General features: G+C 41.3%; 1 protein-coding gene across 3 annotated transcripts in view; it reads right to left on the minus strand.

The window, feature by feature from the left end:
- Window positions 1–10,014: 10,014 nt before the first annotated feature.
- samd12 (sterile alpha motif domain containing 12) overlaps window positions 10,015–23,980 on the minus strand; it is a 97,547-nt gene continuing 83,581 nt past the window's right edge. For all 3 annotated transcript variants that reach the window (XM_051390286.1, XM_051390285.1, XM_051390284.1), the window contains exon 5: window positions 10,015–14,466. In XM_051390286.1, the coding sequence (XP_051246246.1) occupies window positions 14,435–14,466 (32 nt within the window). In that variant the 3' untranslated portion in view covers window positions 10,015–14,434. The remainder of the gene's footprint in view (window positions 14,467–23,980) is intronic.

The following is a 23,980-nucleotide window of genomic DNA, read 5'->3' on the forward strand; positions in this document are numbered from 1 at the left end:
TTTTGAACAGTTGCTCGGTAGCCAGCCATTACAGAGTACACTGACAAATGAGGCGAGTCGGACAGTCAGCATAAAAAAACTGAAAGGTTCCACCTCACCTCCGCTGTTCCCTGATTTACTCCCATTAACCTCCCTCCCTCCCTCAGCGGCTCGCGGCAGTCTTCGACCTCCATGACTTCAGCCTCCTGCCTTCCAAAAACCATGTCCTCATTTTCGTCTCCCTGATGCCTGAAACCACAACCTGTGAAAGAGGTGCCAACGAGGCATTACGTTTCCTTTGTGAGTTTGTGACTTACACTACTTTAATGACCACAGACTTTTCATTAAGATAATGATGTGCTTATCACATGTTCACACAATGTTGATCTTCAGAATGCTATTTATCAAATATAGCTTATAGCTCATTAGTTAATAAACTGAAAATACAAAGCCTTGTAGCCATGAAATGCAAGCAAATTCCATTTAACATTAATCTGTGCTTTTTCAAATTTAGCATCTTTAATGCTAAATACTTTTTCTATCCATATAATATTAAAATGGTCCTTTCTCCAAAGCGAATTGCAGTTAATTTCTTCTTTTATCTGTGTACGTATTCACCACCCACTGACATGGAAATAGGAGAGCAATACAAGAGCTGGTTAAACTCGGGTATAAAAAAATTAGGAATACCATACTAGCCGATTACAAATTTTAATGGATAAAGACATATTATAATTATCAAAGACAAAATGTGTGCAACTATCAAAAGGAGGAGCTCCAACTGATCACTGATAATATGAATTTTAAAGGGTCGTTAAACTTAAATTACAGAAAAAACATTTTTAGTTTAATTTGTCTGGGTTTTCAAAAAACAGAATTTTACTATTGCCAGACAAGGATGATTGTGCACACCCACACAATGTTCAATGACAACTTTTAAAATATCCCTTTTTACTATATTTGCACATGGCAATGCTTAGGGAAGGATAGGGAAAGACTGTGATTAAAAGGTATAGTTAAACCTGTAGTAACTATTTTTTTTGGCCATTTGGGGACAGCGGGAACAAGCTGTGAACATCACACTGTTATATTTTTTTTTTAGCTCACAGTTGCCTATTTACACATCTAACAGAGTGGAAGAATAGGAGTCATAGTCAGAGCCAGAGTCCAATATTCACTCTCCTTGTAGCTCTGATAAACTAGCTAAAGATACCTGGCTGTTTTGGTGTATGCCTTCACCATTTAGTTATTTGCTAACTGTGTCTTTTCTGCCATTTGGTGCTGGGCAGGTAGCATACGGTGAGTTTTAGAGCTTTTTAAAAAGAAAAAAACAGCTACCTGCTTTAGGCAAAATGAACGCTAGAAGAACTGTGACAGTGAACCAAAACCATATAGCTGTGGGCCATAAAACCAAAACAGAAACTATAATGCCGGTTTGCAGTGTTGGCTGATAATAATCTATGGGTTTATCACTACAAATGACCCCTTTCACATTACAGATTATGATTTGATTTGTTGTTATTGCACAAATATCGACTCCGCAATTCCGATTGATCATAAAGCAATTCAGTGTAATTATGGTGTTTAGAAGTGTATAGAACTAGACTGCTGCTGCTTTATATAAATGGATTCAACACCCGAAGACCTTGCTTTGTACACACATCTTCCAGATGAAAGTACCGGAGTGAAGGGAGAAAAAGATTTTTTGTAATTTGGATGAACTGACCCAAAAGGTGCAGCTCAGCTCCTTCCAGCCAAATTCAACACTGCACAAAACTACTCAACCTCCACCCTGTGACGGGCTTTTCTGAAACCACATCCCATCTTTCCCCTTGCATCCAATCCTATGTGTCCTCCTGCTGTGTGCATGTTGCAGTGTGTTTGTGAGCTCTGTCTTGCTTGGCACCCAGGTCCCAGCTGTCGCAGTAGAGTGAATTTGCGCCAAGCCGGATACCCACGGGGCACAGTGGAGCCAGAGGCTGCCAGCTGGCCCACCACTCTTTCCCCCCACCCCCTGATGACACACTCAGAACTCGCACACATACATACACACAGACACACAATACCCTCTCTATCTCACACCCAAAAACTCCTCCATTGACCTCTCAAACCCGCCTGCTACCCCCTCCTCAATACACACATTTAGACACACTCAGGATGGGCATGCACCCAAGTCTTGGCATGTCGGAGCTGTAAAGGCGACAGGAGTGTCAACAACATCACACTGCTGCTACATAATCCCCCTCATTCCCCTGAGCACGCAGCGCAGACACACAGCCTCAATCAATAAATCAGTCCCCTCGCTCGACGCGTCTTAAGGAAAAAGAGGCGGGTTGGAGCGTTCATGTAATTGCTGCTGGGACAGAAAGTGATGTCATCTTTAATTTTGGTGGACTATTTATTATGGAAATGCCAGATCATAATGGCTGAGATTAAGAGGGCGATTTGGAGATAAACGTGCAAGTGTAATGCTCGAGAGAGAATGTAGGCCAATGAGACAATCAAGACATTTAGACATGGCTGAGGGATAAGAGCTGAGAGTGACTTTTGTTCCTTGAATTGTTGTTTATTCACTGTTTTGTTGCCATAGATCTTAAACTGCCCATTCACATTGAAACGGTTATTGTTCAGTGTTATTTCAGCCTACGCATTATGCAAATCTCATCCAAGCCAATCAGCTGCAAATGCTGCACAGTGCTGGTCCTTAGAAATGGAAGAATACACTATAACTACTGGGTTATTGTGCTGGATGGTACTGAGAAAACTTGATGTGTCTCACTGTGTTGTGTTTGGTGTGAGTTCATCCTCAGAGGTGTGGACAAGATGTCATCTCCTTTGTTGCTTTGACTGTGAGGAACCGCTGCCAGTGTGTGCTGATGTATGACTGCAAGTGGTCACAGGACTATACTGATGCACACAATCAGGTGCATCTCGTACCTACCTGTTCACACGCACAATCTCAAGTATGCACACGTGATGGAAAGACAGATATATGCCTACCTCACCCACACACCTGCGTAAAAGGCACACAAACTTAAAGATACAAGTGAACACACACACACACACACACATACACACACCATCGTACTGATGGCACTTGCAAAACACACGTAGTCAGTCCCTGCAGCAGTTCTGCTCCAGTTGAGCTCCAAGTGCAACATCAGGCTGCTCGTTGCATCCATCATAACAGGATCTTTTGACTTCAACAGAGCAATGAAAATATATAAACAAGTTTAAATGGATCAAATATAATTGATGCAAACAATGTTCTCTATACAACACAGTGATGGGAATGGGAAAGACAGATCATTTGGCTGAGCTCAGCAACAAGAGACTGGCTCTTTTTCAACACTCTCTCCTAATTTGACAGATTGACCATCTTATTTTCTAGACATAAATGTTGTACAGTGTGATCCTAACATTAAAGACCCCAGTGAACACAAATATAAAAATGAATCAAATACCTGATGGGCATTTTTGCATAATATTGCTAGACTTTTAGAGAATTTTATCAGATGATCTATGGTTAACCAGAACCCACATACAAGGTTGCACAACAAGGTAGGAGGATTGTTTCTGTTTGTTCCAACCACCCATCTATTACCTGCAGCTGTCATAAATTTTGCATAAAAATATTGTGAAACGGTCTAATTTTCTCTGAGAACAGAATGAAACTGTACAACAGAGAACAGAAGGCACTAAAACACAATGAATGTCCGGGGCATTGGATTAAAATATTTCCCTTACGTACTAGTTTGTTTGGGTTCAGGTTACTGACCGTAAATGTCCTCTTTCTATTGATCATAAACCAGTTAGACAAATACGACCTGTGGCAAATAAACAACTTCTGTCTCAATAACATTTCTAGTAAAGGAGCAATTTAGGACACTGATGTTAATCATTCACCAGGGCAGTGGAAATACCCTGACAAATGTCACATGTCCTGTACAGGTGGGGAAATGGAGAATGAAGAGCCTCTAAATGAATACTGACTCATACACACTGTGGATGAAAGTGAGGAGGCCATCAAACAGGCCTGTACTTTAAACCCCTCAGGATATCAGCACCACCCCACGTTTTACTGTCCCAGTTCTGTGCAACAGTGAAAACAAGAATAGACGATTTCTCACCAAAGGCAGCATGTTACATCATTTCTTCTGTTCTGTGTTTTTTGTTCTTTTTGTGTTATCCTTTTCTTTTTTTTCAATATGGTATTTTTCCACAGTGAAACCATGAAGCCAGTCACTCACAAACCAGACAGATCAAGGCCCAGCAGTGTGAAATGTGTCGGCCATTTTGGCTCTGTCAGAGCTGGTGGCACACAGAGCAACTGCTCATTAGAAGGCAAGTATGACAGAGCCTTCTATCCCCTCCACCAGACGGGTTTGACTTCCTCACCCAAACAGAGTTTAGAGGGGAGGGAAGAGGGGTGGGGAGGAGAGAGGCAGATGGTGGCGGCGAATGAAAGAGGAGAGAACGCTGGAGAGGGAGGAAGGCTGGAGGGAGAGTGAATGTGAAAAGAGAGGAGAGATGGGAACGAGGGAGAGATACAGTGTGAGAGAGGTGGTGGGAGAGAGGGCAGGGGGGGGAGGAAAAATGCCGGCGGATATCATTAGGGTCGGGCGCAGGGCTGTTTAACGAGCGAGCTCACAGCACCCCTCCATCCTCAGTGGCGCCTGCTGGCTGGAGGCCCCCAGGTTCTGGCTCCCCAGTAGGGGCTCCTGCCTGTTCCATCACCGCCGAACGTAGGGGGGAGCTGAGGGTGGAGATTTATTTTCTCTCACTACCTGTGGAGCAACGAGCACATTTGCACAGACACATGCACAGACTTACAAAAAAACCCAAGAAAACTCAGGATCTCACTGACATACACACAGCCTCAGGGAAGAGAAGTTTACCGCATGCACTCTCTCTTTTTTCCTCTCTCTCTTTTTTTCCCCTCTTCTGCCGTCAGAGGTATAATTGACTCGGCCTGACACATAAACATAGTGGTAATAACCCCGACTTCCCCTTGATGTTGAGCGGCGGAGCACACAGCTGTGCGAGGTGCTGGGAAAAGTCACCGGGCAGCGGGCGTCTGCTAGCTTGTGGCATCCCTGCCGTCGCCTGTTCAACTGTGTGACTGCGCTGCCGCCATGGGAGGCTGACCAGAAAACATTTCCCTGTGGACTCGGAAGAAGAGCAATTTCTTATTTGAATACATCACTGAAAAGAAGGGAGACAGATTGAAATCACAAGGCTGAAAGGTTACGTGAGTTTCACACAGACAGAAAGAAAGCGGGGACTTAAAGAAGGAGTAATAGCTGTTAAGATGAATAAAAGGCCACTGCTACATGCACCACAGAAAAGACATAAATAGATATCAAGCTTTACAAAAATGTGACACGTACTTTAATTGGTTGCTCTGATGAGAATAAGACGGCACATTATCGCTCTATTTAAGCTGTTTCCTATTTGTCCTTGCAGTGACATCCCACTGCTCTGTGATATTATAAAATATAATCTTGGAGGATATGTCTTGTGGTCTTTTTCAATTTTTCTCTTCATCAGCAAATCACATGAAAAGGCCAAAACAAACAATGACTTGATCCTACAAACAAGTATTGTCTGTGTATCCAATGCTTGATCTTATTGCTCTGTGCCATTGACCTCCACTCCTTGCAAAAACGATTAAAAACACATTAATGAGCCACACTGAGGCTGACCTTTTCCTGCAGTTTATTTTGATCCACACCAGGACTTGTTTTTAGATTTACATCTTTACTAAGAACCAACAGACTTAGGGCTTAATGCCAAAAAATGGGATAGGGGAGTCGGAAAGTATTGAGAGAACATGTTGTTGGTTTGGACTTTTCATGGAAGTATGGATCAATTCTACATAAGTGCAGTTCAAAGTGCTTTGCAGGACAATAGAACATTAAAAGTCTTACAGTGACGCCCATAGCTAGAGTTTTATGTTTTTACAGTGCTGGATGTTTATGTTGTTTGTCTTCCACATTACATGAAATGCATGCACTCACCTTTAGTCTTGTGTAGGGAGTCCTGTCTCTGTTCGAATTCAAATTGTGTAAAATCTTACAAGGAATTCACAGGAAATGTTTGGAAACATATAAAGTACTTCCATGAAAAGTACTATATAGGGAAGCAACAGAATGCAAATACCCTGACTGGATATTGCTGAAAAATGGCATCCACAAATAGCAAAAAAAATATGATTTGATATAAAAGATCTTTGCATTAACAACTTTAAATCTGCATTAATTGTTTCTTTGGCCATATGAGTGCCGTGAAACAATCTGTAAACACAACATGAATTTTATATCACTGAATAAAGTTGGTATGGAAAATGTTTTAGCCAATAGTTGCCTGAGTGAATCCTTTCACATTACACATAAGTATTGATTTATGCAGCTTTAAGGTACAAACATTACTTTAGGAGCGAGCTGAGCTGAATGCAAAGGTTTTAAGATGGAGCCATCTCATTTTCCCGACCCATTATCTTCCTCTGTACACTGCGGTTGTCCAATTGAATAGATTTTGCAGCCTTCTTGTTTGACCTGAAAAAGACCCCTTGAATTTTGAAAGGTTGCCACAGTAAATCAGTGTAACGGAAGTGCGCATTATCCTCCGCTGTACTGACACTGGTCGTGGCAAAGCTGGCAAGATAACACCCTATAAAAAGTGGCTGTTGGAAATGAGAGCATAGCCGGGTGCCAGAGAGCGGGGACTGGGAGTTCACGACCGGATGGATGTCAGCTCGATCTGCACTGAATCAACACACAGCGAAGGTTGATAAGAAGGCTTAACCTCCTCAGCTGGTGAAGAGGCTCTCCTGATGCCCACTTACATGTGTGCACAGTTTTGTAAAGATATGGGATGTACACAACGCACACATTGACGTTTTCACCTGCAGATACTAACACATGTAGAGATAATGACACACACAGAGACACAGACACCGAGACACACAGCCCACTGAGATCGGGGATGATCCTCGCCAAAATAAGCAACATCAATTGTTTTGAAAGGTTTTCATATCAGTCATTTTGACAAGATCAGTGAGAACAGGAGAACAGAAATGAAGTGGGAGAGAAAGTAGATGCAGAGGGAGGAGAGGGTGAGCTATAGATGAAAAGACAAAAGAAGGACAAAAAGCAAAGAGATCACAAACAAAAGAAGAAAAAAAGTTGAATAAAAATGAAAGCAAGAGAACAAAATAGGGGGGAATAGGCAAGGGGGGGGGTAAAGCAAGAAACTATTTTGACACAAACCACTAGTTGAAAACAACACGTTCTGAGAAATCAAACAAGATAAGAGAAGGGGAGAGATAAGACATAGACAGGAAAAGCATCAGAAAGAGTGTGAAAAAGAGAAGGTGGAGAGAGAAACTTTTCTTTGTCAACGTGGTAAAGCTTTAGCACTAAAAGGAAGCTTCTTGCTCCTTGTCCCCTCCAACAATAAAACATGAAGGAAAACAGATGTGATAACCCTTGCTGCTCAATGTGATACAGTGTCAAGTACTGAGTAACAAACACACACACACACACACACACACACACACACACACACACACACACACACACACGCACACACACTGACAAACACTCACGGTGTGTGGCCAGAGCCCCCTATCTGAGTACCAGTGCTCATCCTGACACTCTAAGAGGCTCAGCGTGTGCACTGTCTAAGATGTTTAATTCATACAGCCGCTTGCTTGTGCTCAACATGAATGTGCGACGGAGGAGGATGGGAATGCAGAGCGTTATGCGCAACAACCAGGCTGAGGATGATGCAGAGACACAAGGGAGGGAGGCTACATAAATAGAGGAAAAAGGAGGAAGAAGAGAAGAGTATCCACGGCGACAAAAAAAAAAAGGTTATAGAAATAGACACAGCTAAAAACTGCAAAGCAATAAAATGATACCAGAGACAGAAAGAAGGGATGGGAGAGTACATGTTTGTACATTCACCAGATGCTGGAACACACAGAGTGATGGATAGAATTAGAGCAGCAAAAGCGAGAGAGAGAAAAGAGGGACAGAAAAGTGAGGAAACAGTGGAAAATTTGCAGACACACAAAAAAAATAAAATAAAACCCCAAAAAACTGTGCAGGTCTCATCCAGGCAGGCGGTGGGGGCCCAGAGTGCTGAGGGTGTGTGTTGCAGGTCCCCGGAGAGGCAGGCAGGGGACTGAGTGCTAGCGATTTTCTGTCATATCTCTCTTTCTCTTCATCCCTCACACCTGTTATCCTCCTCCTCCTCCTCCTCCTCCCCCTCACCCCACCCCTCTCCACTGCAGCACATGTAAAGCAAATGTATGACAGCATGTGTAGCATTTGTAGGCATCAATTTAAAATCACCCAAAGATTGATTTCATTGTGGGATTAATCTTGACACCTTTGCATAATTAGTTTCTCAAAATGTTTTTTTGTAACCTGGACGTTGAAAGTTGTATCCTCCCTTATTGCAACTAGCAAATAAACAAGAAGTTCATTTCCCCCAAAACTGGAGCCTAAAGTACTTTTAAGCACATTTAGGACAGTCATATTATATAACAGCTTTATCTAATGGCTCTAACAACAGCTCTTGGTTTGAGAGGGTGTGAGAAATCCTTTTGACTTGTGTATATCTGCCTCTAGCATAACTATAGCTTTCTGATTCCACACCCGTCTATCTGATCAGTGTAAAGCTGGAGCCAGCAGCTGGTTAGCTTAGCTTAGCATAAAGACTGGAAACAGGCAGAAACAGCTATCTCTGACTGAAGGTAAAAATAAATCTGCCTGTACTTTTAAAGCCAATTAACATGTTCCATCTTGTTTGTTTAATGCCTACAAAACCTACAAAAGTATCACTGCTCTAAGCCAAGAAATAGTCCCTCAAATAACCCCCCAGTAAAATCACAACAAGTCCTTTTTACACTTTTACCAGAGTAGCTATTTCCCACCGTTTCTATTCTTTATGCTAAGCTAAGCTAACAGTCTCCTGGCTCTGACTTTATTGAACAATATGGGAGTGGTATCATCTTCTTACCTAATTTTCAGCAAGAAGGCAAAGAGTAAAGTAAGAATATATTCCCCAATTCCAAACTGATACTTTAACATCATTACAATTAACTTTAAGGTGGCCTTGGAGCAGCCATCAAAAATACAACAGCTTATATACTCATTTGTATTGTTATTTTGGATGTAATAACGTTGTGTTTTGTGCAATAAAAAAAACAGTACAACAAGACACAGCAGAACATAAACACAGACAAATAAAATTCCCTCCAGAAAATAACCTAACTAAAGACCTAGAAATAAAAGGCAAACATTTTAAACGACTTTAAACACATTTATGTGTTGCTTTGTATGTGGTTGTAATTTAATGCAGCTCAATTATATATATATGTTTTTTGCTCATATTCATACTGTTCTGTTCGCATATTGGTTTCTTGCTGGTGTTTCGTCTCATCAATGCAACTAACAGGACGTATTCCTCCTCCATGCCTCAGCAAAAGAACACTGTCCAAGGAAACAAAAAGAGGAAATTAAAGGTGGAAAGATAAAGAACGGCAGGTAATAGCCAATCAGAGATGAGTATTGTTTGTGGCCAGGGTATTTATTTTTGACATGAGTTTGCACATTCATTTGGTTTTGAAATGTGGCATTCGAAACTAATGAAAAATAAATACTGTGGATACACGTATTGCGTGTGTGTGCGCACATTAGAACTGAGAAAACACACAAAATGCATGTGTGCTCGTAGTGATTTCCAGTTGTGATCTACAGCGTCTCCTGCAGGGTCCCAGAGGTCCCTGATGGAGGCTGCAGTGTGCTAACCAGAGGAGACCTGCCCCAAACTCCAACGTCACACCTCTTCAGCTACAACATCTGTCACATCTGTCAGGTAATTTCTTTTTTTTTGCAAACTCAGTCTACATCTGCTGCGTGAGTAGATGTAAACACACACAAAGCCTTGCACAGTGTGAGCAGATATAGAAGTAGACGTAACTATTAGTTTTTCAATCACACACAGGAATAAACAGAGAACACATTATACATGAAGATTAATCTGTTTATTATATATACTCATCATGATGTCAATATCGTCATTAATATCCATCATTAGGCACCTTATATGTAGATAGATTGGGAGTAGAGACTTGGTCTGCATGCCTGTTGGTTACAAAAACACTCAGAACAGAATCAAAACATGCTCTCAACACAGCAGAAAAAAAGAATCTTAGATTTGTTGTCTTCTGATTGTGTTTGAGGCGTCACTTACATGTTTGCTTCTACATTTGTTTATGCATAACTAATGTGAAACCTGTGAGCGGCTGCGACTGTGTTTACTGCTAATTTGCTGAGAAAAATGTGTGTGTATATAGTAAGTGTCACCATGTGTGTGCTTGTATATGTGTATTTTACACACAAAGTCTGGGTTTGGGTGCAGTTATACATGCGTGCCAGCATGTGTGAAAGATCTTGTGCAATAACGTTGTGTGAGGTTCAGTCTGGTGTTCTTGTTGAACCGCACACTATGTATCAGCATCTATGAGTGTGTGCCAAAGCTTTTACAGGTACTGGGAGACTACGCACTGAGCAAGTTCAGGCAAATCCTCGGACACCTTGGCACAGTTGCCAGATCTTGAGCTGGTTATACCTGGATATCAGAGCCAAAAATACAGTGGAAAGTTTCCCTCATGCCTCTGGAGGAAAATCTATTCCCCTCGCTCCCTCCCCCTGCAAGTAGGGAGCAAGCACACACTCTGGAGAGTAACAATAAAGAATCAATATTTTACTGCCTACACCCAGGGTTATTACTGTGCCGCAGCCTGGGATATGGATCACTAAAACGGACTGCTACATTTGTTATGTAGTGGAAAGCCTGAAAGCAAATTTAGGTCTTGACCCAAAGTTTACACTGTCTGCATGAAATTTGTAAAAATTAATTTCAAAGACGCTTTGAGTTAAAAGGAATAGAACACTTTCAATAATCCTTTACAGCCACATTGAAGAGCAGAATTGCAATTGAATTTGAATACACACAGCACTTTCTTTACAGGGCCACAATCAAAAATATGATGAAATCCAAGGAAAGTGGTTCATATACTGTGAGATCACACAAAGTCAGCCTTGTGTTCTTTTCCCTCTGGATTTGGGAATGCCTGGACTTTGGTTTTGTCAGTCTCTTATGTGCAAATTTGAAGGCTTCTGACCATATCCGAGAAAAGCTTCAAATTTAACGAAAAGAAATAGTTTGATATTCGGGGAAATCTTAGATGACTTAGATGAGACCATTGATACCACTCTCACGTCCTTTCAGTATAGAGCTGGAGCCGGCTGACGGGTAGCTCAGTGCCTAGAATAAAGACTGGAAACTGTGGGAAACAGTTAGCCTGGCTTTGTCTAATGTTAACAAAATCCACCCTCAAGTATGTCTGAAGCTCATTAATGAACATGTTATATCCAATTTGTCATTCTATCATTTCTACACTTTGGTTTTTGCACCAATTAAACAGTTGATAGGTGGATTTGTGGACAGAGCTGGTCTGTATGCTAAGCTACGCTGACTGGCTGCTGAATGTAGCTTTATATTGAATGATCAAATATAAGAGGTGGCATCAATTTTAGTATTTAACCCTTTGCAAGAAAGCGAATGATTTCCGGCTAAATTGTAACTTTTGCTCGAAAGTGGTCTGAAGTATTTGAACATAAGAACAAAAGTAAGTTCATACAAACAAAGTGCAAAAATGACAAACAAGCAAATTAGATGTAAATTGTTAAATAGTGGCTAGCTGTTTATTTATGCTAAGCTAAGCTAAGCTAAGCTAAGCTAATTGTCTTAAATATGAATGGATTCAATCTTCTCATCAAGTGTATTTCCCAAAATTGCAAATTCTTCCTTTAAGAGGGTATACTAAATTACGTATAATGAAGAGTGATGATCAATTAATCATATTATTGAAAATAGTTATATTGTAGAGTCAGAAAGGGGCATTTGCATTAATGAATCCAGGTCTCAAACTCACCAAGCTTTCATCACTGCAAACCATTTGTCCCAGTTCACATTTTTCCCGGCTTCTAACCTGATATTGAGGAGTGGAGAAATTCCAAACTTAACGGAAGCTCGAGACCTCCCCTTCCTCCTGTGGCCTTGACAGACATGGACACGCCATCTCCAGCCGACCGTGAAATAGCCACTTGTGTTTTAGCCTGAACAACTCCATTCCTATGTGACTGTCACCCCCCCCCCCCACACACACACACACACACACACACACACACACACACACACACACACACACACACACACACACACACACACACACACACACACACACACACACAGTCCTTGAAGCTTTTGTAATCCTGAAGGACCGACTGTATGTCCCGAAGAACTGATCAATACTATTCAATCTGCCCACAGGTCTTTGCCGCATTAGGCTACAGCTACTATCCAAACAATGAATTGCTGGACACAGTGGGACCCATGTACAAATGGAATCCCATTAAAACGCAATGGCTCTCAGGGGCCGATTGCTGACCCCCTTCTTTTCCCCCCACGCTCCGACCGCAACAGTTATTTTATGCTCCTCTGACTGACAGCTCCGATCCAGAAGAGGAAAGATGTTGTTACCATGACAACAGCTCATGCTACACCGGCGTGGATACGAGCTTTTGATAAATATCACTCCAGTACACTGAAATCAGTGGCTGATATTAAGAGGTCATTATACTGGCTACAAGATATTATAATGTATTTACACTCATAGACATAGTGAAGAAGATGACAATGGTCCGATTAACAGCTGTTTTGTTTCATGACAGACAGATGTGCTTTTTAAGTGCGGTTAAAATACCTATAATATCAACAGTGAGTGGCCATTATTCACATTGACAGAGATTTGAGTTTCTCATCAGAGATAAATAGAATATCTTCCTAACAGATTGACACACAACATTTCCATAATGAGCTTTTGCACACAGCACATCTCCTTTCTACACTATTTTCAATATATCTCATCTAAAAATAGTTTCAAGCAGTGAGATGGAAAGCAGACAAAGCAATAAAGAGTCGGCGATACAGAGGGGAGGAAATGAAAAAGGCTCTTCTTTTGTTATCCGTGATGTCTTTTCTTCTTTTTCTCTCCTCATTAGCGGTAAAGAATTTCAAGTCGAAGTATCTCTCGGTTCACAAAGCCCTTTTGCTGTTCCTGCTCCTTTTTTTTTTCTTTCAGCCACTCCCTTTCCCTTTGTTTCAGTTTACCTACTGGTACGGTGCTTTTAGTGACACCAAGGGAATTTCCTTTTCGCAGTTCATCCCTTTTTTTTCAGGTTCTGCTTCATCTCCTTCAGATTGCTTTTTCACATCGATGTCGTTCATTTCGTGGGAGCCAACTTAACCATATCTAATGTGTTCAGTGCTTATTCCCAGACTAACTGTTGGTTGTTTTCACAGTGAAGTTCTCTGAGGCTTACTGTCTTCCCTAAGAGAGTGATCCACAATATGGAGAGGACAAAAAGTGAGGAGAGATACGGACACTTCACCGGGCGTTGTCAAACACCATTTACAGGATCTATGCACAGAATGACAGAGAGAAAGAGCACAAAACACATACAAGATTGTGTTAAATGTCTCGCCCCTTTTGCGGTTGTGGGAATAGTCTGTGAGGAGATAAGGAGGAAGAATAAGGGGAGGAAAGGTGTATAGTAGTGGTGTTGTGGACAGTCATTATGTTGCCACCACTGAAAGTCTCAGGCTCAGCAGAGCACCACAAGAGTATTGTATGGGAGGAAATACACATTTAAGTGCTACAATGAAGGAGCTAACATGCCACAAACAGACCAAGAGACTGCGTTTGAATGTAGAAGTGGATTATAGGTGTCACTGTTTACTGTAAGGGTAGGTGAGTTCCCTAAAAGCAAATCAGCACACACACGAGAATGTCCAATTACAAGGCAATGGTGCAGAGATTATCTTTGTGTTTAAATGCTTTTAGGAAACCCAGCCAAGCAAGTGTTAAATTCTGGGTAGATGAAGATTAGGAGGGCTTGGCTGCTGGCGTGGTTCTTGAGAGAGAGGGAGTGAAGTGATGTCTGAAAGGAGTGTAGGAGTTATAGCGTGAGAGGCCTGGTGGAAGTTTGACTGCAAAGGTCAGAAATGACTGGAGATGGGACGCCTGTAACGGAAACCTTTGGTCAGATTCCAGGAAGCTGTGAGGAATTGTTTGGACTGCGAGGAAACAAAGCAAGTCAGAACTCGTGGGAGCTTCTCAGGAGTGGCTGGGAAGAAGGCATGAGTTTTTTTTCCAGATCGGCCTTTGGAGAAGACAAGGACGGAGACCAAAGGCATGAGACAGAGAGTTGTGATTGTTCCATGGAGAAGTCTGGGGGATCATATGTTGAGTGGATGTTGGCAAGGCGGTGGGTGTCTACGTCCTTTTGTGACCGGGTATTCCTGCTCCGCCAGGCTATGGCGAAGATGGACTGCACTCCAGAGAGGCTGCAGGGGAAAAAAAGAGACAGTGAAAGGTTAATTAGAGAAAATAATAGAAAAGACGGCTGGGGGTGAAACAGAAGGCTTGTTTACACTTTGTTTTAACATGCATTTCGATTATCTGAACCGTGTCTTGGACAACCGAGACACATAAGCATTCACATCTGTGTCAGATTTGTTTCACACAGACTAGAAAACCAAAATGTTTTAAGAACTAATGTACATGTACAGACTATTCCAACTGTTGAGATACAGCACAAACATATTTGTGACACACAACGTTCTTGCATTGATAATGTATTTTCCTGTTATGTCCTTGTCGGAGATTTAGCGTTTATCATACAAAACATCAAGTCAAGTGGTTTGAGGGATCGGATCACAATGTCTCACAATGTGGTCACTTGTATTTTAGTCACCTTGTGGTCTGATCACCCAAGACCTATTTTAAAGTTTTAACAAGGTCCAATCATTAGTGGCAAGAAATAGAAAAAAAAAATGAACACAGAAGAGCAAAAAGAGAAACAATGACGACCGTCACAGGAAGAGCGGGGAGGGCCGGGTGCAAACCGAAACTGAGCGAAGTGACGTAGATGAGAGAGGAAATTAAGAAGTTGAGATCAAACAGGAAAAAAAAGAGAAAGGGCCAAGATAACAAGCACGGGCACAGTGAGGCATAAAAATGGATCAGGGGGATGGAATTAGAAAAATAGAAGAGAGAGGGGGGAGATAAGAGAGACAGGATAAAAGAGAGAAATAGGGAGAGAAAGGGGGAGGACGAATAAAAAAAGAGACATAATTATAAAATGGCACGAGAAAATCAATGCAGTGAGCGTCATTGTGCTTGCAGGCGCCGTACAAAGGGAGGTGGAGAGCAGCAGTGTGTCCATCAAACGCATACACACCACCACATGTCAGTGTCACACCCACACACACACACACACACACACACACACACACACACACACACACACACACACACACACACACACACACACACACACACACACACAGAAGCATTTCAAATGCAGAGTAAAGACAAGGAGGATGAGTCAGGCAGATGAAGCGGAGAGAGACAAGTGACATTTAGAGCTCAGTCGGAGCATGTGATGACAAGGCACAAAGATACATGCCAGCCCGACTTTGACAACAGCTTGTGTGTGTGTGTGTGTGTGTGTGTGTGTGTGTGTGTGTGTGTGTGTGTGTGTGTGTGTGTGTGTGGATGCAGAGCTTGGTGCAAGGAAACAGATTTGTCATTTTATATATTATTTTATTCAACTGAAGGCAGAGAGCCAACACAAGGATGAGGATTCATATTAATATTTTGAAACTCAGGGCCATAGTAAAAAAATATGGAATAAGAAAAAGTTTGCAGACAGACTTTTCAAGTGGTGGAAGAAGTACACAGATCCATTCCTACCTATGTATATACCTATGAATATTATATTTTGGCCAATAGAGTCTCCTCAATGTAACACACTGGACCTTTAATACAAAATCCTCTCAAATTGGGACTCTGTGGTCTAATGTGCATCTACTGTGGGGGTCCTCGACATAAAAAATGTTTGTGAACCCCTGCTCTATAACAATACATAAAAGCATTTTCTGATCTGATACCACTGTCAGCAGCCTGACCTGGTCTGTGACTTCCAAAACTGTAACCAATTACTGTCACAATGCTATGGTTAAGATTTGGTTAAGTTTAGGCACAAAAACAACTTGGTTAAGTTTAAGGAAAGATCGTGGTTGAACGTTTCAGTCCAAACGACTACTTTGCTGAGGTCAGGGGTGCCTCATCATTATGGCTATGAAAATGAACATGTATTTATGGTTTGGTAACAATGGTGGAAATCCAATCCAACCTCCTCCTGAAATTGACTTTTTCACTCTATAATACTGTCACATGACGCCCTCATTTGCTCCAGTGATAATTTATAGTCACGAGAGGTGTTTTGTCACTTGACGTAAACATGTTGTTCTGATATGACTGATGCTGTTATTCCTCATCTTTTTGTGTGTAACAAAAGTATAAAGCAGCATAAAATCGGAATACTCAAACACCTCAAAATTGTACTTAAGTACAGAACATGAATAAATGTAATTAGTCATATGCTTGCTTATTATTACACACACACCCACAGACACTAATACACACACACACACACACACACACACACACACACACACACACACACACACACACTTTAACAGCCATGCAAATTCAACAACGTAATAGTCACCATTATTGGCAAACACAGCAATGCTTCAAGCTATTTCTGCTCAAAAGCATGTAAACACCATGTCAGCCCACACACACACACACACACACACACACACACACACACACACACACACACACACACACACACACACACACACACACACACACACTCCTTGTTAACTGTATTAATGCCAGGGCTTATCAGTGCAGTGGGACCACACACCACAAAAGGCTGAAATTCATTACAGTCGTAGGAGGGCCTTGACAAGCTGTCAGCATGTTCGAAAGATTCTTCAAATCCCCCTCCCCACTCTGCCATCGGACAATGGTGAGACACACACACACACACACACACACACACACACGTATGCATACACACAGGAACGTCTACTGGTCTACATCCTGTTTTTAAGGATAGTTTGCACACACAGACGCAAACAGCCACATTTACACCATCAAACACAGAAAACTCTGCTCTGAGTCTTAATTTCATGGGTAGTTTACACTGGCTCTCTCGATCACAAGCACACACACACACACACACACACACACACACACACACACACACACACACACACACACACACACACACACACACACACACACACACACACACACACACACACACACACACACACTTTTTCTGAGGTAGTGTTGAATGGAAAGCATGCCCAGAGGTGCAGTTCAATGACATACTCTTTTTCCAATTTATGTACGTCACTATGCCTCTCTTGGCTGCCACAGTACATACACACAAATCCTTTCTCCCTCACACACACACACACACAAACACAAACACACAATACACATGCTCTGCATTTTAATATTAAGGATAGTTTGCTGTTATGGCTGTGGTTACGTTCATAGGAAAACATTTTCTGATGATCAAAGAGATTATTGTTACCATAAAACCACGCAGAACAATAAAAACCTGGATGCTTTTACAACCTTTAAGCAAACATATTTTCCAATCTAGTTGAACAGTTAAGTAGCAGAGTAAAACAAAAGGAGTATGATCATCCTTCCGCTAGTGCTGTTTCAGTCTTCAAGGACAGAAAAGGGCAAATTACTCTGGAAAATCTTTTCTTTAACATAATTACTATAATCTGCCAAACCTAAATTAAACAGACCAGCATGTGAATGCCTCTCTGACATGAGTGTGGAGTGTGTGTGTGTTCCAGTGTCTGACAGAGAATTACATTTTCAACATGTTTCTGTGGTGTGTAATTGCAAGTGTGTGTGTGTGTGTGTGTGTGTGTGTGTGTGTGTGTGTGTGTGTGTGTGAATGAGAGGCAGAGAACACTCGGTTTGTCTCCAGTTATTAAACTAACCAATTACAAGGCCCACTCATCACGTTTACGTCCCAAACAAAGGGAGAGTTGATCTATTATTAATGTACTGTTCCGCAGTGTAATTCACACACGGATTTGGTCTAATACCCATACGTTCACACATGAATGCTTGCACGCACATCACAGACACAGACACAGACACAGACACACACACACACACACACACACACACACACAAATAATGCTCCTGTAGGCTGCAGTAGCTCAGTCTCCTGTGCCACCGATACGAGTGAAGAATGTGATTTGCCAGTATTAACAGATGAGGAGCTTTTCAGAGACAGGTAGTAAAACGTCTGGATCATCAAAATTTCTCTCTCTTCCTGCCATGCTTCTCTCCCATCTTCATATCTCTTTCCATGGCTCTCACCTGTGCATTCGTAATCAGACGTGTCTTGCTTGTTTAATCTGAACACACCTCAGCGTGCAGCCGCATCTGTCACCCCTCTGCTGTGTGCCACGTCTTGCAGTAAAAACGTATATAAAGATGCATTTGTGTTGATTCTGTCCATCCAGCTTTGAAGTATGTATTCTATAGGCTGGATCCAGGCTTTACCTTGCAGAGTATCCCTGACAGGCTGACAGCTGGAAACCTTTAAATGTTTTTAAAGGATAAGAATGGTGAAATGCAACTTTTTTCTTATTGTTAACAAATGCCATGGAAAAAACAACAACAACAACAACAACAACAACAACAACAACATGCTAGTAGCATTTGTTGTGTAGCCAAGGCCTGGTAAAGCGTATTCCTCTGTATCATAGATTTCCACAAGACTCAGATTCAACAGCCATGGCTAATAATTCTGTGAGGCTGTACTTTGGCAAAATGGTGTTTTGAGCTAAATGCTAAAATCAGCATGCTAATATACTCATAGGTATAGTATTAACAATCTACTGTTAATGTTTACAAACTTCACTATCTTAGTTTAGTTAATTTATAGTTGTTGTGCTATTTAGACCACAACAAAAATGTCAAACCGCTGGTGGCACTACAGGAAATGTCAGTTGACTTGACACCCCTACGCTGCTAGTGTGACTAAAAATTGAGACACCTTTTCATACTGCGTTCTTTATTACGATGGACACAATGTATTCCAAAAATCGATTCCACAAAGACCATCCTTCTGCCGTAAATAATTATATTAATCCTCAGTTGAAAATATTCCAACAAATGCACTGTTCACTCCTGTTGGAGTAACTTGCTGCAGTTTCCACTGTATTAGAAAATTATTGAAATGTTAAATGTTAAAAAAATGGCTAGGGCCTGAGTGCTACAGACAAGGTTATGAAGTTGGAAACATTTTTTCGAGACAGGCTGACACATTATTGATTTTGGTCTTTTCATGGGGTTTGTTGACAGTAAGAAATATTGCTTGGATTGAATACCTTCATTCACAATTCAAATCCTGGCCTTCAGGAACAGGATGGACAACGTTGATAAATAAATCAGTTATCAACCTATGTGGCTGGACAATAATTGCTTAATTCACATTCAGCCTCATTGTCATTAACCATCAAGAACTATATAGATGAATATATAGAAATAGATAGAAATAGATGATTTAAGCAAAAGGTAACACAGCAAACACTGGTGGTGGTTCCCAAAAGGTTTGGCATATGCCACTTTAAATGAAGCATGTGACTGCATATCACACGTTATGGCCTTAGTGTGCACATAAGTTGTGAGCAGTTCAAAGAAAGATTGATTTTCCCCTCTGAGATGGTTTCATTTGAGGGATCTCAATTCAAAAAATGGTTGATATTAGGGAAAGATTGTGGTTATGGCAAAGAAAAATATTCTTGAGGTGTGGTTAGTCAACTAAAATATTTTGTTAGCATTAGGGTATGATTATAACTGGGGAAAAAATAATGGTTATAGTTGATTAAAAGGCAAAATTCTGATTGCAAATCTTTAACAGAATGAATATTGATTATTGCCATTGGACACAAATCCTGAGTTGTGGAATCATGCAATATGAACACAGAGATACTGGACTGGTTGTAAAGATGCAAATACAGCCAAGGTCCAAGTGCTTCACTGCTTAACAGAAGCCTCAACATTAGAAACTGAAATAAAAGCAAAAAATAAAAGATGAATACAACCCAGAACTTCTCACATGACACCAGTGACCTACGACACACTGCGAGTCACTGGGGGTGATCCATTGGTGCTGAAGGTTACTTGTTAAAGTCTGGCCAATCATCATGCTTGTGTGTGAGTCTATTCGCTTTCTGTACGACTCGGCACTCCTTATAAAGTTACCATAAACATGGCTGTGGTCTGGACTATGATGATTTACCAGAAGACCATAGTGAAGAAGGCCAAACTCTTGCACTAATGAGGAGAATTCTTATTATTCATTTATATATTGATTTATGTTAGGTATACTGCTTGACACAAAGGTGCCCAGCAGAAGGAAGTTGTTGAAACTGGGGTCATTGAGTCCGCACATCTTCCACGGCTTGAAAGTTCGACAAGTTAGGATAGGCCCCGTATAGGGCCACAGAACATCATGTCTTATAGTGATCTGCCTAACAGTGTGGTCAGATCCAACAGACAAGCTACTGTAGCTCAAAGTTAATGCTGGTTTTGATAAAAAGGTGTCAGAACACACAGTACATCACAGTTAGTTGGTATGGGGCTGCATTACATTATGACCACCAGGGCTGATTGGTGTGTATATATATATATATATATATAAACACGTAATAGAGAGAGAGTTTTGAGCCTCTGTGGTGCTCAGATAAGGTTTAAAGAGCCTTGTCTCCCAGTGTGTGTTCAAAATAGGTCATCTTATTCTGCGACTCCATGAAGGCACGCCTGCTTCTTTTCCTGCCCTGATTTCAACAACATAAACAACTGACGGGAAGTTTTCCCTCTCTCCATCTATCCCTTTAAAGCGGAGCTCCTCATCAGCGTAACCCAGTGAGGTTAAGTAAATAAGTCTATTTTATGCAGAGTAAGAGACAGAGAAATGGTAATTCTCAAAGTGCTTGTATTTTGGTATTCTAACTTGTGTCAAGTTGGATTTGTTTGTTACTGTGCCTTTTCCAGTGCCACCTGCCACCACCAACACATACACTGACACACACACACATTTTCCACACACAAACACAGACCTTGCCCCCATGCTTCAGCTTCCTTTAGTTGCTCAGTGGGGGACTGTCAAACTGAGCTCAGTACTATTTCTTTACTGTGCTGCTCTATCATGCAGGATATCTCTCCTGACACAGAGCTGTCATGGCCTTCAGGGCCTAAAGATGGCAATGCAAAGGAGCAAAAAGTGGAACAGTAAAAACAAGCCCCTCATTTATTCCTGCACATGTATGCTGATGTCTGCATGTATCTAGGCTATATTTTTATCTGCATCTTTGTGGCTGAAATGCTTGTAGGTGTGGAAATTTTGGTAGGTATGGCTTTAGATGATTCATGGTGTTAAACAGGAGAGCACAATACCCTAGTTTACTATGCTGACATTACTGGTGCGATTAGCCTTCAGCAACATCAGAACATCAATATTTGCTATTAGCTATGACACTGCATTGTATATTCCAGCTCTTAAAACAGTTTTAATCATTCATTACGTCTGGCCAAGAAATAGTGCAGTAACATACAAAATAACATTTTTACACTTAGGTTTTTTAGGGATTAAACAAATGTACAGGTATATGGTATAATATGTTAATAGTGAGCTTTGGAGGCGCTGGTAGGTGGACTTTTGGACAGAGCCATACTAGCTGTTTCCCCATATCTGGTTTATTTGTGTTTTGTACATTACACATCAGACACCCAATGAGGAAAAGAGTGAGAAAAGGTAGAAGGGGTGTAGTAAGACAGGTGGACACAGTGAGTGAGAGAACTATGACCCTCAGCTCTCAGGTTCCTGCTGACACTGATAAATACCTGAGGAATGGGACACAGTCGAGAGCTTGGCTACGCCGTCATTAACCTTGTGAAACCTCAGCCTGCGCTGGTGATTAACGACACCCTATTATGTGCTATTAAACAGCAGCATAGGAGGGTCTGCTCTCCCATACCAAAACAGACGTAATACTGCCAAGGAACTACGGCGTCTTAGAGGAACTTTCCCTGGGCCTGACAACATTCTCCCACAGGGACCAGAAAAAAAAAATCAGACCGTAACATTATACATCGACTATGAAAGATTTGTTTGCAAGTTGCAGAATGACCCACTGTGGCCTAATATCCTCTGACTGCTGTTTCTTTGCGTGCCACTTACATGTTTCCCCTCCCTGTCTTGTTCAAAGGTCTGTTATTGTTTATTACAATAGAACTCGGTGGAGTCCCCACAGAGGGCTCAGTGATAAGCAAAATACTCTGACACAGAAAGAAGGCTTTTACCATATGAAAGGCAGGGGAGAAAAGAAAGAGAAAAAACGAAGAGGGGAATGGGAAACAGATAAAGCGAGAAAAGATAGAGGTGCTGGGACGGGGTGGAGTGGAGGATGTGTGTGTGTGTGTGTGAGTGAGAAAAAGAGAGAGAGGGAAGAGACACTGGGGCAGGCGGGAGGGGAAGATAAAGGCAGAGCTGTATTCCCTGATGTGGCTGCTGTGTGTTGGCTCTTCGCAGCTCCTGCTCCAAGGATTACTGCATTTACACTTCAGCTTAAAAATAGCCCCCGTGATAATTTATTTAGCTGGAGCACGCCATCCGGCATTGTGTTCCCAGAGAATAGTTTTTTCTCCCCCTGTATCTATAAGATTCTTTCTCTCCCTCACTTTCTCTCCCTGTATTTTAGCTGTGATATTCTCTTCCTCTTCGTATCTCTTTCTCTTAATCTCCCACTCCCTAAGAAACTCGCCTTCTCTTTCAAAATATCACAAATAAACAAGTGGCTATGTTTACCTGCACAAACCTGGCTGCTGGTTATATTTCTGTCCTAATCTTATTTGTGCTGCTAAATTGGTTACATGAACCTCTGACACCCTCTGACTCAGCCTGATAGTCCGTAACACAACACTTACTGTTAAAATATTCTGTTTTAATGTTGCTGATATTTTCTTGCATCCATAAGGATTTGGTACTTTAAGTTTCGCACATGACAGCAAATAACAAAAAAGAACAAGATGTCGACATAACGTATTAAACTGCTGTCACCCTAATCTGGGTCCAGATGCATAAAACTCTGTATTTACATTCACAACTAAAACCAAATGCTCAAAAACAAATAAATGCATCCAATATTTTTTGTCATATTTATAGACCTGTTTATATTCACGGTTCTGTTATAAATATAAATGTGAAACTGGGTACACTGCGTAAGCCTAATTCCACTCCCAAAGTTAACTACATTTCAGACAAGCAACCTTCATCATATGTTTATGCATCCATATGAAATGCCAGATGAGGGTTGCTTGAAGGAACCACAGCAGTTCAATAAGTTTACCACGATTCGATGGTGTGTGGGAGCTGATTTCTTACTTCAGTTATTCTCCTTCATATCTGAATACAGGTATGCAAAGATCACTTTTCTTGTAGGACTCACTCCCACAGTTAGCTGTGGAGATGTGCATGACCATAATCATTTGTTTACTTATCAATACCTATGAATCCCTAAATGCTCCTTTGATTGGCATATGGATTGCTGTCTAGACTGCAAGACAAACGATCAGCTAAATTAGCTAATAACAGAAGCTAATACTTTCATTATTATATTCCATCTTTCACATACATTTCATCTCCACTAGATTACATAATACTGTAGAAATCGCCTTAGGTATACACAAGGTGTACACATTATTCCTTTATAATATGTGTGGGTAATGAGGTATGCATGGTTTGTTCAGTGGTTTCTCAGTGTCATAGTATATGTTTAACCTGTTTACTCTGACCATGTTACTCTGACCATGTTATCACATTTAGATGTGAAGTTACCGGGAAATTCTCCACGCAGTGTAACCAAACCCATCCAACATGAGCGAAATAAATTG

The sequence above is a fragment of the Dicentrarchus labrax genome, unplaced genomic scaffold (genome assembly GCF_905237075.1).
Source record: "Dicentrarchus labrax unplaced genomic scaffold, dlabrax2021, whole genome shotgun sequence".
NCBI lineage: Eukaryota > Metazoa > Chordata > Actinopteri > Moronidae > Dicentrarchus > Dicentrarchus labrax.